This window comes from Physella acuta, unplaced genomic scaffold (genome assembly GCF_028476545.2).
Source record: "Physella acuta isolate Inbredline_101_S28 unplaced genomic scaffold, ASM2847654v3 ptg002271l, whole genome shotgun sequence".
NCBI lineage: Eukaryota > Metazoa > Mollusca > Gastropoda > Physidae > Physella > Physella acuta.
The window spans coordinates 69,228-85,238 of record NW_026733770.1 but is presented as its reverse complement, the minus strand read 5'-3'; the positions used below and the strand labels follow the sequence as shown (position 1 = coordinate 85,238).

The 16,011-nt window shown below is 37.5% G+C and overlaps 1 protein-coding gene and 1 long non-coding RNA gene across 2 annotated transcripts; both read left to right on the top strand.

Annotated features, from left to right (window-relative positions):
• The first annotated feature begins 440 nt into the window (after positions 1 to 440).
• Positions 441 to 2,808, top strand: LOC131932760 (uncharacterized). Its single transcript, XR_009384706.1, has 4 exons — positions 441 to 526; positions 1,319 to 1,379; positions 2,615 to 2,672; positions 2,785 to 2,808. It is a non-coding gene; the product is annotated as an uncharacterized LOC131932760 (long non-coding RNA).
• Positions 2,809 to 3,601: 793 nt separating this feature from the next.
• On the top strand, positions 3,602 to 15,480 carry LOC131932759 (uncharacterized). Its single transcript, XM_059289674.1, has 10 exons — positions 3,602 to 3,725; positions 5,518 to 5,635; positions 5,859 to 5,926; positions 7,300 to 7,427; positions 7,896 to 7,966; positions 8,888 to 8,969; positions 11,852 to 11,905; positions 13,685 to 13,742; positions 13,965 to 14,027; positions 14,387 to 15,480. Exons 2-10 carry the CDS (start codon positions 5,617 to 5,619, stop codon positions 14,456 to 14,458), a joined length of 615 nt encoding a protein of 204 aa, XP_059145657.1. The 5' UTR covers positions 3,602 to 3,725; positions 5,518 to 5,616; the 3' UTR covers positions 14,459 to 15,480.
• Positions 15,481 to 16,011: the final 531 nt, after the last annotated feature.

The window sequence follows — 16,011 nt, the reverse complement described above, 5'->3', positions numbered from 1 at the left end:
CACATGGTGTCAGGTACACAGGTAAACATACACACCTGGTGTCACACAGGTAAACATACACACATGGTGTCACACAGGTAAACACACACACATGGTGTCTGATACACAGGTAAACATACAAACATGGTATCACACCGGTAAACACACAAACGTAGTGTCAGGTACACAGGTAAACCCACACACACACCTGGAGTCAGTTACACAGGTAAAAAACACACACACATGGTGGCAGATACACAGTTAAACACACACACACACGTAGTGTCAGGTACACAGGTAAACCCATACACCTGGTGTCATGTACTCAGGTAAACACACACACCTGCAACCAGATACACATCGATTTTGTTAGGTAATCGCACACACAAACTTTATTATGCAACAGACACACCTCGCTGAACGAAATATACTATTGTTTACCTATTCTCCCTCGCCTTTCTATCAGCACTCTAGATTTCCTGCGGGATTTCCCGAGGATCAAGCTTCTAGAGGAGGGTTGTGAGAACATCACAATATACTACTTCACGTGAGTATTACAGAGATGTCACATCACCATAATAATACTACTTCACGTGAGTATTACAGTGATGTCAAAACATCACAATATACTACTTCACGTGAGTATTACAGAGATGTCAAAACATCACAATATACTACTTCACGTGAGTATTACAGAGATGTCACATCAACATAATAATACTACTTTACGTGAGTACTACAGTCACGTCAAAACATCACAATATACTACTTCACGTGAGTATTAGGGTTAGGATAATTTGGAGGGGGTTACGATTAGATTTGTAGAAGTTTGGATGAAGTCATCTGTAAGCTGCTTATGACCTCGAAAGTTTGCAGCTTTTGTGATGTGGTGTAGCAAATTGCTACCGAGGTAACCGTTTTAAAACTTTAAAATTAAATTGCTCATATTTTTTTTTCTTTTTTTTTTCTTTGAGTTATTATTTCAGACAAGTTTCAGAAGCGAAAATGTAAACGAGGTTTTTTTTGTTTTTTTAAATGTAAATTTATACCACTTTAAATGCCCATTTGGTCTTTATAACTTTTATAGTGGGACTATCATATAATCCATGACTAGCTTTGAAATCACAATACTCGTCTAGTAAAAGTCCCACGTTCAGCCGTAACATAGTCCACTTGTCATCCTCTTTACAGAGATAACTAATCTAATCGTTAAAAAATGTATAAGCTATGTTCAAGGCTTGATGCTTGACATGGATTTGAACTCGCGTCCATGCGGTGAGGATCAGTCAGACTGTTACCGATCCTGCCAATGTTTAAGTTTGTTGTATATCTTCTCCAGGGCTGGGATGTTGGTAGCCAAAAGTGTGCAGGACGCCCAATATATGTACGTCGTTAAATATGTGAGTACTTCACCTTGTGCCACACAAAGTTTTTAAAGCTAATATTTTTGTCACTATTCTAACGTTGTTATAGTCACGTTGCTAAATTGTTGCTAGTCACATTCATTGTTAAAATGTTGATAGTCACAAAGCTAAATTGTTGCTAGTCACATTCATTGCTAAAATGTTGATAGTCACATTGCTACAATGTTGATAGTCACATTGCTGAAATGTTGATAGTCACATTGCTAAAATGTTGTTATTCAAATCGTTAAAATGTTGATAGTCACATTCATTGCTAAAATGTTACTAGTCACATTGCTAAAATGTTGCTATTCAAATCGTTAAAATGTTGATAGTAACATAGCTAAAATGTTGATATTCACATTGCTAAAATGTTGAAAGTCACATAGCTAAAAAAAGGTTAGGTAATGTAACAAAAATAGTGAAAAAAAAAGCACCATAGGTAAAACATCACACGACTAAAAACCAGTGTTATCAGAGGCGTGTACATTCACTGAAAAGATAAAAAACACATTTTTTGTCGGTTTCTTCAGTGCATTGCCCGCATGACTGGCTAATCAATGGAGCTCAGAAACCTAATTATCTCCCAGTTTGTTGATGGATAAAGTTATTTAGAATAAATGTTATATTCCCGGTTTAACATTAGGTTTGAAAATTATATATTCATGAGTTGTCAACGAAAACCTTTTTATTTTCAAATTATTGAAAGAAATCGCCACATGAAAAATCGGTCACAAGAATTACATATGACCGCAAAGCCACACACTCAGACTCAGACTCAGTGACCTAAAAAATCTTGTAAAATATATCAAATCAAACTGTCCCTGGGTTTCAAAGAGTATTTGTATATGAATTTAAAATTCCAAAAGCAATGTGTATGTTTGTATAAATATCATAATCTTAGGGTTATTTGTATGTGTTTAAGAATATTAAACTCCAAAAATTATTTGTATTTGTGGCTAATGTTGCTAGTATATCAGGGTGAAGGTCGTTGTCCAATCCAGCTAACTGTATATATATATATATATATATATATATATATATATATATATATATATATATATATATATATATATATGTATGTATGTATGTATATATGTGTATATATATGTATATATATGTATATATATGTATATATATGTATATATATGTATATATGTATATATATATATATATATATATATATATATATATATATATATATATATATCCCATTGTGTGATTTTTCACAGGGAACAGCATTCGTCATCTCGGAGAAAATACCACCACCTGAAATGGTAGAAAGATACAGTAAGTTTTTCTTTTTTGCGTGGTAACCTTTTAATACGTTGTTTAGTATTAGATTTTGTACCAAAAAAAATGAGGTTGATAAATTAGTTTTTTGTTTCTGTTTGTATTGCAGATGAACTGATGGAAAAGAAGAAGTCGGTATGTAATGAAATGTGTGTGATTGGTGTGGGGGGTATGTGTGAACATGTGTGTGTGTGTGTGTGTGCGCGTGTAAGGTTGTGTGTGTGTTTGTATGGGAGAGGTGAAATTTACGTCAGATCTGTGGTAAATAGTCCACTCTTTGAATATCAAACACATCTACTTAAAAATGCGCCTACTTATATGGCTATAACTATTGAAAAATAGATTCCTCGGGAATCGCCCACATCTTTTTTCATATTCGCCTGAAACTACGAATAAGTACGTACCCTTTCAAACGTGGCGGCCCTCATGTAGATGAAGTAGAGTTCACCAGTTTCTGTGACCCCGGCATATGAAAGGATTGAGTGGTCAGTACTATACCCCAGCCGCCTCTACTTTCCCTAACGTAAATCAGGTACCCAACAAAAGTGAACTACGACCAGAGTTTCTTCCAGGCATCTCTTCGGGGAGGGGGGGGGGGGGGGAAAGTTTACCGCCCCCCCCCCCCCAACGAAATGGAATGTATATAGAAAACATATACTTTTACCAGTGTCCGCCCCCCCCCCCCCCGGAAAATGTTGTCCGCCACCCCCTCCCCCGCAAATATCAAGTGTCTCCCCCCCCCCCCCCTCCCGGAAAAAAAGGTCTGGAAGAAACACTGGCTACGACCATAACGAGAGACCCGAACTCGCGACTTTCTGGCTAGCCGTCGAACGCTCTTCTATCCAACCACACCGTCCCATCGTACAACAAATACATCTACAAAATACACCTGTCTTGTGACTAAAATAAAACAACGAGCAGAAACAAAAGCGAGGAAGTAAACAGACATCACAAGATAGGATACCTACGAGAACCCTGTCCTCCGTCATACCCACGGAAATCCTACAAGCTTTAAACATCACAAGGACAAGGAGGAAATCCTCAGTCAAGGTGGGTTGTTTTTTGTTGTCATTTTTTTTTTACAATATGGCCTTACTATCTTTAAGAGAAAATTACAATAGTGTGAAAAAGTAAATACGATAGCAATGGTGACCGGAAAGATGCGCAACAGAAAACTGCGCAACGGAAATCTACGCAACGGAAAACTGCGCAATGAAAAACTACGCAAAAATGGTGCGCAAAGGGCATTTGTTTTTTTTTAAATAAAGCATTTATAGTCATTAACAAAGAGTGACTGCATGTAAATTGCAACGTAATAAAACATATTTCAACGAAATATGGCAACATTAAAGTGCATTAGTATAATTAGTTTGTATGTGCGCAGTTTTCCTTTGCGCAGTTTTCCGTTGCGCAGTTTTCCATTGTACAGTTTTGTTTAAACCGATAACAAGAATGTGAGGTGGGGGTGAGTCATATTTACTCGTTTTGACCTCGAGAATCTTCTTTACACTTGGTTCCACCCCCGGCTGGGTAAGATGTACTATTCAATGATGTTCACGCGCTTTGCTGATATTAATCGGGAGTGATCTCCCCTAAACTTTCTCGAATATTCTTATATAAAACAACAGGGGATGGGAAATCGGGATATAGTATGATTTTAAACTTTTTAAAATAAAATAGAATCTCATAGAAAAAAGAATTGCTCACCAAGCGAACGCCAAAACAAAATGTGCATAATAGTGCGGAATATTATTAGTACTTGATAAATTTGCATTAGTTTTTTGAGAAATTGGAAATAGCGGTAATTAGTACTTCCGGTCAACGAAAATTACTCAAAATTTGATAGAAGTTAGAGGATTAGATCTTTTACTTACGTGTGAAATTTCATTTATCGGTCTGAAATAGTACTCAAGTTATAGGCTTTTGAAAAATTCAAAGTAGAAAAAGTACCACTTTCGGTTATCGGAAATCGCTCAAAAGTTTATTAGGATCTACGATTTTGATAAAATACTTATATATGAAATTTCATCAACCTAGCTTAAACGGTACTCAAGTTATCGTGTTTACACACACATACACACTCACACACACAGACACACAGACACACAGACATACGGACAAGATTGCAAAATTATGTTTTTCCGTATCAGTGAGGTGTAAAACGTCGAGATTTGTAAAAATCTCGGTTTTTTTTTGCACGATTACAATACTTTTTCTATACTACGTATATACGAGAAAGTAAAAAGAGATGATTCAACTAAAATAAATGACCTGATCTCTTTGTCTAAAACATGATTTGATGCCTTGCATAAAAATGACCTAATGCCTTTATATAAAAAATGACCTGAGCATAAATATTTTTCCCGTTTGTGCCCAAGATACATGGGGCAGATAAAGTAGAGTTCATCTGTTTCAATCATCTCAGCATATGACCAGCCTTTTTTCTTTAACAAGATTCCTTACTTTAAAAAGACATGATACATTACCTGACAAAAGAATGATGATATACCTTAAAAAAATGACCTAATGCTTTGCCTAAAAAAACTACCTGATAACTTTACTAAACGATTTGGGGCCTTACCCTAAAAATGACCAAATGCTTACCCTAAAAATGACCAAATGCCTTACCCTGAAAATGACTAAATGCCTTAACCTAGCGATAAACAAATGCCTAACCTTAGCTATGACCAAATGCTTACCCTAAAAATGACCAAATGCCTTACCCTGAAAATGACCAAATGCCTTAACCTAGCGATAAACAAATGCCTAACCCTAGCTATGACCAAATGCTTACCATAAAATGAACAAATGCCTTACCCTAACGATGACAATGCTACAACAGGACGACGCTGTCAGCTGGAGGGAACAGTTCTTCGCCGCCCCGTGGATCAAGAAAAAAGTGGAGGAATACAACGCCAGGAACGCTCTACTCCAGGCCAAGATGAACGAGAGCCTTTTGGGTGAGTACACCATATATATATATATATATATATATATATATATATATATATATATATATATATATATATATATATATATATATATATATATATATATATATATACATATATTCATTTATACATTTACATATATTATATATGTATATGAATATGTATAGACCTACATATATAATGTACTCTATATTATAAATTGATATCATAATTGAATATACATTTCTATCAGAGGAATCAATGGAGATTCATAAGAAGTCTATGAAAATGGCAGCAAGAGTAAAACTTCCTGGAATATCAGTAAGGTTTTTTTTCCCTTTAACTGTGTTTAAATTTTGAATAAATGGAAAAAACATATTCATAGCTATAATATATTTCATAATTAGTGAATACATTACCTTGCCCCTCTACCGAAGAAAAATGACCGACTGAAACTAATCGTTATTCGTTTTTTTAAACACAGAAAAAATGTTTGTTTTTAAATTTTAGTCATGTTCTTTCTATATTGTTATATTTGAAGATTGATAGCTTATATATTGTATTTTACATAGAATAATACTATGTTAAGATTTTGAAGTTGATGATAGTATAGTATTCAGATATATTAATTATAACAATGTCATGATATAGAGAAGAAATAGGTTGAATCGAGATCGTGGTATATAGAGAAATAACTCCAAGGAGAACTACTCAAAAAATTAATTATAGAGTGAGTTTGTCCGTCCACATAACCAAAGGAAAAATTCTGTCTATGAAATTTTCTCAGTGTTTTTCTGTGAACGTATGTTTGAGTTTCACGCAATTTTTTGCTTGTGTAATTTTTTTCTCTTTGAATTTTTCGTGCGCATAAATCTGTGTGCACATAGATCTACCTCTGTTGGCACATTTTTCTCTGAGTACAAATTTCTGTTTACGTATGTTTCCTGTTTGCAAAATTTCTCTTTGCGCATTTTTTTTATAAGCGCATTTTTCCGCAGCGCATTTTCCTGATCAACGCTTTCTCTGAGTGCAAATCTCAGTTTACGCATTTTTCCTGTGTGCGAAAATTTCTCTTTGCGCTTTTTTTATATGCGCATTTTTCCGCTGCGCATTATCCTGCTCTACGCTTTATATCACTATTTCAATATTTTTTTTGGCCGTTACTAGCCGGAAAAAGATACGCATGCGCAATGGAGAGAAACTACGACTTGCCATCGCGGCGATGTTTACGATGGTACTGCGCATGCGTGTGTTTACAACCGCAGAACCCTAACACCAACCCTAATCCTATTTCTAACCCTATCCCTAATCCTATCCCTAATCCTATTCCTAACCCTTACCCTAGCCCTAGCCCTAATCCTATCCCTAATCCTATCCCTAATCTTATCCCTAATCCTATCCCTAATCCTATCCCTAACACTAACCCTAGCCCTAATCCTATCCCTAATCCTATCCCTAATCTTATCTCTAATACTATCCCTAATCCTATCCCTAATCCTATCCCTAATCCTATCCCTAATCCTATCCCTAATCAAATCCCTAACCCTAGCCCTAATCCTATCCCTAATCCTAACTCTAGCCCTAACCCTAGCCATAGGTCATTGCGCATGCGCAGAGCTATCTTTAACCGACTAAGTGGAGACGTTGGGGAGAAAAATCTTCTTCCAAGTAGTCACTTCGTTGTTTTTTTTTAGCTACCCGAGCCGTTTGAGGTGCCCCAAACAGGACTGAAGACACGCATGTCTGAAGACAGCGTCAGTCGCTCCGTGTCCTTCCAGGTCGAGAACCCACTGGACCCACGTCGGCGCTCGACCTTATCCGGGTAACTTTGACCTTATAACCTTGACCTCTATGTTCTAAAAAAAGATACCTTTCGTAGTGTACCATAGCCTTTGCAGCAAGACAATGACTTTGTATGCTTGCTTTGAATGTTGTGATCGCGATATCGTGGCATCTATGTGAGCACGAAAGGTGAACTTTCAATCATACATAAGGTGGAATAGATAAAAAAGATACTATTGATTCAGTGTGATTGCCTTTGATTATATAATATCATTATATATTAAATTAAGATCCGGGTAATTTTGATCTTTACAGTAACACGACCTTAACATTCAAAATTGTACATACTCTTGGGTAACTGTGTGTAAATGCATAAATTCATACATACTGATTAATATATATATATATATATATATATATATATATATATATATATATATATATATATATATATATATTAAATTATCTAAATGTATTTCTTGATATAAAATGCTGCTCGCTATTCCAGGAAAGGCGGCCCGTCAAAGAGTTCATCAAAGAATTTTATTGTGGGGTCTCACCTGGACTTTAGCGACACAGGTGAGCTTTATAACACGGGTCTGGAATGGCAGGTGTCTAGTTTAGGAACTTGGAGAGACTCACGAAAGACAGGTGCCAAAAGGCATTGGCCTGCTGATTCCTAAATGTCCCACTCAGACAGAGGCGTAGCGAGGGGGTTGGCGGGGGGACATATGTCCCCGGGCGCCGACCTTAGGGGGGCGCCAAATTGAAAGTTTGAGGGGGGTGCAAATGAAAAGTTAGAGAGGGGGGGGTGCAAATCGAAAGTTTCAGGGGGGGGGGGGGTGCAAATGAAAAGTTCGAGGGGGGTGCAAATCGAAAGTTTGAGGGGGGGGGGGGGTGCAAATGAAAAGTTCGAGGGGGGGGGGGGCGCAATTCGAAAGTTTGTCCCCGGGCGCCGGGAGGGGTCGCTACGCCTCTGCACTCACCTTTGTGACGTCTTATTCTTCCGTAGATAGACTTCAATGTGAATCCGATTAGTGGAGGGGTTGTGTGGTTGGTTTAGTGGAGGGGTTGTGTGGTTGGTTTAGTGGAGGGGTTGTGTGGTTGGTTTAGTGGAGGGGTTGTGTGGTTGGTTTAGTGGAGGGGTTGTGTGGTTGGTTTATTGGAGGGGTTGTGTGGTTGGTTTAGTGGAGGGGTTGTGTGGTTGGTTTACCTGAGTGGTTGTGTGGTTGGTTTATTGGAGGGGTTGTGTGGTTGGTTAAGTTGAGGGGTTGTGTGGTTGGTTTAGTGGAGGGGTTGTGTGGTTGGTTTAGTGGAGGGGTTGTGTGGTTGGTTGTGTGGTTCGTTTAGTGGAGGTGTTGTGTGGTTCGTTTAGTGTAAGTATAAAATTTGTTGATGTAAAAATTGCTTGATGTAAAGTTTATGTAAAGTTTTTTTATTTATTTTTTTTTTATGTAAAGTTTGTTGAGTTTTTGATGTAAAGTTTGTTGATGTTTGCAGTGAGTAAAATCCTCACCTGCCAAGATGACGACGGTGAAGAAGTCGAGAACAAGCAGGACAAAGAAGAACAGCGCCACTCAGAGTATGTGAATGTCCACATCACACATTGTATTGCTGCTTGCCACTTTTTTTTCTATCTGGGTATATAATGGGAGGACAGTGTGGTCGGCACTAACTCTTTGGTTCTTCTCACAACATCAGCTAACTAAAGGGAACTATCTCTTTAGTATCAGTTTACTAAAGGGAACTAACTCTTAGTGTCAACTTACTAAAAGGCACTAACTCTTTAGGATCAGCTTACTAAAGGGCACTAACTCTTTGATTATTCTCACGACATCAGCTAACTAAAGGGCACTATCTCTTTAGTATCAGTTTACTAAAGGGAACTAACTCTTAGTGTCAATTTACTAAAGGGAACTAACTCTTAGTGTCAACTTACTAAAGGGCACTAACTCTTTAGCATCAGCTTACTAAAGGACACTAACTCTTTGATTCTTCTCTCGATATCAGTTTACTAAAGGGCACTAACTCTTTGATTCTTCTCTCGGCATCAGTTTACTAAAGGGCACTAACTCTTTGATTCTTCTCTCGATATCAGTTTACTAAAGGACACTAACTCTTTGATTCTTCTCTCGATATCAGTTTACTAAAGGGCACTAACTCTTTGATTCTTCTCTCGATATCAGTTTACTAAAGGGCACTAACTCTTTGATTCTTCTCTCGGCATCAGTTTACTAAAGGGCACTAACTCTTTGATTCTTCTCTCGGCATCAGTTTACTAAAGGGCACTAACTCTTTGATTCTTCTCTCGATATCAGTTTACTAAAGGGCACTAACTCTTTGATTCTTCTCTCGATATCAGTTTACTAAAGGGCACTAACTCTTTGATTCTTCTCTCGATATCAGTTTACTAAAGGGCACTAACTCTTTGATTCTTCTCTCGATATCAGTTTACTAAAGGACACTAACTCTTTGATTCTTCTCTCGATATCAGTTTACTAAAGGGCACTAACTCTTTGATTCTTCTCTCGATATCAGTTTACTAAAGGGCAGTAACTTTTTGATTCTTCTCTCGGCATCAGTTTACTAAAGGGCACTAACTCTTTGATTCTTCTCTCGGCATCAGTTTACTAAAGGGCACTAACTCTTTGATTCTTCTCTCGATATCAGTTTACTAAAGGGCACTAACTCTTTGATTCTTCTCTCGATATCAGTTTACTAAAGGGCACTAACTCTTTGATTCTTCTCTCGGCATCAGTTTACTAAAGGGCACTAACTCTTTGATTCTTCTCTCGATATCAGTTTACTAAAGGGCACTAACTCTTTGATTCTTCTCTCGATATCAGTTTACTAAAGGGCACTAACTCTTTGATTCTTCTCTCGATATCAGTTTACTTAAAGGACACTAACTCTTTGATTCTTCTCTCGGCATCAGTTTACTAAAGGGCACTAACTCTTTGATTCTTCTCTCGATATCAGTTTACTAAAGGACACTAACTCTTTGATTCTTCTCTCGGCATCAGTTTACTAAAGGGCACTAACTCTTTGATTCTTCTCTCGATATCAGTTTACTAAAGGACACTAACTCTTTGATTCTTCTCTCGGCATCAGTTTACTAAAGGGCACTAACTCTTTGATTCTTCTCTCGATATCAGTTTACTAAAGGACACTAACTCTTTGATTCTTCTCTCGGCATCAGTTTACTAAAGGGCACTAACTCTTTGATTCTTCTCTCGATATCAGTTTACTAAAGGGCACTAACTCTTTGATTCTTCTCTCGGCATCAGTTTACTAAAGGACACTAACTCTTTGATTCTTCTCTCGATATCAGTTTACTAAAGGGCACTAACTCTTTGATTCTTCTCTCGATATCAGTTTACTAAAGGGCACTAACTCTTTGATTCTTCTCTCGATATCAGTTTACTAAAGGGCACTAACTCTTTGATTCTTCTCTCGGCATCAGTTTACTAAAGGGCACTAACTCTTTGATTCTTCTCTCGATATCAGTTTACTAAAGGGCACTAACTCTTTGATTATTCTCTCGATATCAGTTTACTAAAGGGCACTAACTCTTTGATTCTTCTCTCGATATCAGTTTACTAAAGGGCACTAACTCTTTGATTCTTCTCTCGATATCAGTTTACTAAAGGGCACTAACTCTTTGATTCTTCTCTCGATATCAGTTTACTAAAGGGCACTAACTCTTTGATTCTTCTCTCGATATCAGTTTACTAAAGGGCACTAACTCTTTGATTCTTCTCTCGATATCAGTTTACTAAAGGGCACTAACTCTTTGATTCTTCTCTCGATATCAGTTTACTAAAGGGCACTAACTCTTTGATTCTTCTCTCGGCATCAGTTTACTAAAGGGCACTAACTCTTTGATTCTTCTCTCGATATCAGTTTACTAAAGGGCACTAACTCTTTGATTCTTCTCTCGATATCAGTTTACTAAAGGGCACTAACTCTTTGATTCTTCTCTCGATATCAGTTTACTAAAGGGCACTAACTCTTTGATTCTTCTCTCGATATCAGTTTACTAAAGGGCACTAACTCTTTGATTCTTCTCTCGATATCAGTTTACTAAAGGGCACTAACTCTTTGATTCTTCTCTCGATATCAGTTTACTAAAGGGCACTAACTCTTTGATTCTTCTCTCGATATCAGTTTACTAAAGGGCACTAACTCTTTGATTCTTCTCTCGATATCAGTTTACTAAAGGGCACTAACTCTTTGATTCTTCTCTCGATATCAGTTTACTAAAGGGCACTAACTCTTTGATTCTTCTCTCGATATCAGTTTACTAAAGGGCACTAACTCTTTGATTCTTCTCTCGATATCAGTTTACTAAAGAACCCAAGCACTTTTATTCATCTCTCGATATCCCCTCAAGGGCGCTAACTCTTTAACTCTACACTCTATAGCCTGTCATGGGCGCTAACTCCTTAACTCTTATCTCCTCAGTGAGAGCATCGTTAGCAGTGCCCCCCAGCAGCCAGTTCATCAGACCTACACAGGGTATGTATTACGTCATCAACCAGGGGCGTAGCTTCATGGTAGAGCTCTGATACAGCACCCCCTCCCCCTTCCTCTCTTCCCACCTATCTCCCTTAATCAATTCCGAGTTATCTAAATGTTTTTCTTTTAAAAAATGAATGACACTGCTTAGGTAGAGGCGCAGTGAGATGAAGGCGGGTAGGGCGGCCGCACTGGGTGCCAACCATACGGGGGCTCCAACCCTAAAGGGGCGCCAAAAGGGGGGAAAACAATATAATAAGCTGGTTTTAAGCTGAATTACTTATGTATCCACAGTCGAGGTTTAACAAAAAATAAACAGCTACTTGCCTTCATGGACTTTAAATACTGTTCTATATATCAAATGTGGGACACCATAATCAAAAGGGGAAAGTGACTGGTAAAAAGCGCTTGAACCTTTTTTTTTTTTTTTTTTTTTTACTAGCGCTATATTGAAGCAAAATTGTTCAGGGCGATAGATATCAACTTGAAGGCCGGTTAAACACGGTTGTTGTTGTTTTTTTTTTACTTTACCTAAGTAAGCTATAATATACTTAGTAAACACACGATTAGTTTAGAGTTTATGTAGCTGCCTTAATAAGCCAAATGAATCAATTATTAGTTAATTTAGCCATTAGACAGAAGTTAATTCAACCGTCAGACTTAGCGGTTAATTCAGCTTTTAGACTTCGTGGAAAATTGGAACATTAGACAATAGTTCATTGGGCCATTTGACTTAGTAATTGATAGTGCCTTTAGACTTAGTAATTGATAGGGCCTTTAGACTTTTTTTTCTAGTTAATAAAGCCATTAGACTTAGTCATATTTTCATTGAACTTCTAGACTAAGTCTCTAGCTATTTGAGCAACAGACTGAGTTATCAATTTCCTGAGACTTAGTAACTAGTTAATCTTAGCCATTAGACTTTGTTAGTAGCCTAGTTAACTAAGTCAATATACTTTGTCGCTACCATATGGGCAAAAGATTTACTTACTTACAACCCAACGAAACAACAGTGACTAAAACTCCAATTCAGGCAGCTAACCAAAGCATCATATCCCATTCTTTACGGGACCGTACAGCTTTCTGTCTATGAGAACACCTCCTAATGTGCACATCATGTGTGTGCAGAGGCGTAGCGAGGGGGGGTGCGGACCGCACCTGGTGACACCATTTAGGGGGGTGAGACCAAGGCAAAAAATAGCAAAATATATAGAGAAAAACTTGAGGGGGGGGTGCAAATCGAAAGTTTTAGGGGGGGGGGGGTGCAATCGGAAACTTGAGGGGGGGTGTGCAAATCGGAAACTTGAGGGGGGGGGGGGGGTGCACATCGAAAGTTTGAGTGGGGGTGCAAATCCAAAAATTTGAAAGTTTGTCCCCAGGAAGGGTCGCTACGCCTCTGGGGGGTGACACCATTAAGTGCAGCACCGGGTGACACCCAACCTAGCTACGCCACTGTGTGTGTGTTGAAGTTAACCATCATTTGTTCGGTGGGGTCGGCGTGGTCAAATGGTAGAGCTTACGACTGCTAACCTGGATCCCGGGCTCGAGGACGCCTCTGAGTCCACTCAGCTCTGGTGGGTACCTGACTCACGTTTGTGAAAAAACGGCGGCTGGACATAGCGCTGACCAACCACACCCTCGAATTAAAACATATGAACTCTATTTCCTCTGTCTGTGTGTCTTGGGCATGAAAGTGAATACAGGATAAAGTATTATTCTGTACTTTGTTAAGATCATTTGTTATATAAATAACCATTCTACTTTTGATCAATGTTTAAGACCAATTGAATACTCGCAATGGAAACTGATCAAAAGACTGGTCAAGGGAGACTATATTGTAATTATAAATTATTTTTATTAACGCCCTTTTGTAGAAAAATTATTTGTTTTTAAAAGATGTTTATTTTAAAAATTATTTAAATATTTTTACAATACTTGTTCTTTCAAGCGTCTATTTACATTTATCAGTGATAAAATGTATGTTTAATATAATCTCTTAATAAAGACTTCTTTTCTAAGAATAAGAATAACCTGTTAGTGTGTGTTATGATATTGTCAGGGACATGAGTGGCTAGACTTTAACAACGGAGTCTACGAACCTCCCAAAGAGGACTGGTCAATAGTAAGTTTATTCGTTTGTTTGTTTATCCGTAGTTTGGTTCTTGGAATTTAGTTAAGGGATTTCAATCTTATGTTGCAATAATTTTTTTAGATAAATCTGTTAAACACGTATAGCTAAAGACACATACTAATACCTAAATTGTATATGAACTTATATATAAATTATATTTCTTTTGCGTGTGTGGAGGGCGGTGCCCTTTCCTGAGATGTCTGAAAAAAACTTTGCTCTTGTCTTTCTGTCGCTTTTTAACTATATATATATATATATATATATATATATATATATATATATATATATATATATATATATATATATATATATATATATATTTATATATATATATGTCTGTACAATCGCAGGTCAGTGAGGGCTGCGAGATGATTATGATTAAGAAAGAATTTTTACTGAAATACTTACGAAGAGACTGGTAGTCGGTCGTGTAACATATCATCAGAAACTCAACCAACTCAACTCATCAGACCGGCCGTCATCGACCATAGTTCATTTGATATAATTTTGTTTACATTTTTTGATACTTGTGTATTTTTATAATTATTTTTACAATAGACATTTTCTTACTGTTTTACATTTATTTTTATTTTAAGACTATAAAAAATGAGTATCTTACTTATATATATATTTACCTAGTCTATATGCTTGTTTGACTAAAATATTTATTTCCTACATAATAGATCTTGATACATTCCTGAGACAGTGTAAACTTGCTAATGACAAAATCCAACTCTATTTGATATGGTTGAAATTTTTTAAAAAAAGAGCTTTTGGGTAATTAGGTGATAGTACTCACACTTTGTGAAGCTTCAGAAACTTGCTGTTAGTGGCGGCTTACACTAGTTCACTGACAGCTGACGTGGGCTCATTAGTGACATCAGTGACACGAGCTTACTGTGACATCACTGACATGAGCTCACTGTGACGTTACTGACACGAGCTCACTGTGACGTCACTGACATGAGCTCACGGCGACATCACTGACACAAGCTCAGCGTGACGTCACTGACAACTGACACGAACTCACTGTGACGTCACGACGTCACTCACATGCGCTCACTGTGACGTCACTGACAACGGACACGGGCTCACTGTGACGTCACTGACACGGGCTCGTTGTGACGTCACTGACACGAACTCACTATGACGTCACTGACAGCTGGCTCGAGCTTACGGTGACGTCACAGGAAATCACACCAGGCTGTAATGTTGTGGCGAGACGTGGCACAAACTTCAGAACCGCCTACTGCTAGAACTGCTGGAACTCTCACACAGCTGAGTGACTCCTCACGCTCTTTACATATACAATGTGATCGTTCAACCCAATTTACAATCATTTACAAACAGATACGACATTGTTTAATGCATGATGTGTCCTAATCAAATACCCATGTTAGAATGTCAGTTATAGAAAGTAAGAACTGTTCGTAATGTATTGAAACTAGACATAAATAAATATATTGCAAAAAAAAGTGATGTGTTGTGTTTATACTTATATCGTTTTTGACTTTTGATTGTTTCCTCGGTGACAGAGGCGTAACGAAGGGGGGGCAGGGGGGTACATATGTCCCCGGGCGCCGACCTTATGGGGCGCCAAAATGGGTTGAAAAAAAACAAATTTAAATCTCATTTTAGGTGCAGTTTAGCATTATAAATATAAAAAAAATATATGAGGGGGGGTGCAAATAGACAGTGAGGGGGGGATGCAAATTGAAAATTGAAGGTTTGTTTCCGGGGGGGGGGGGGGGCGCCAAATTGAAAGTTTGTCCCCGGGCGCAGGGAAGGGTCGCTACGCCTCTGCTCGGTGAAATAACTTTTTTAATAAATGGTGAAAAAAAATCTATTTAATATATTTTTTCAATAAAATTAGAATTATGTTGAGAATAAACACGGAAGATAAAGAAATAGTAATTATTTTACTCGTTATTTTAATTTAATTTTAATATTAGTAAACTATTTTGTTAAAGGAAAA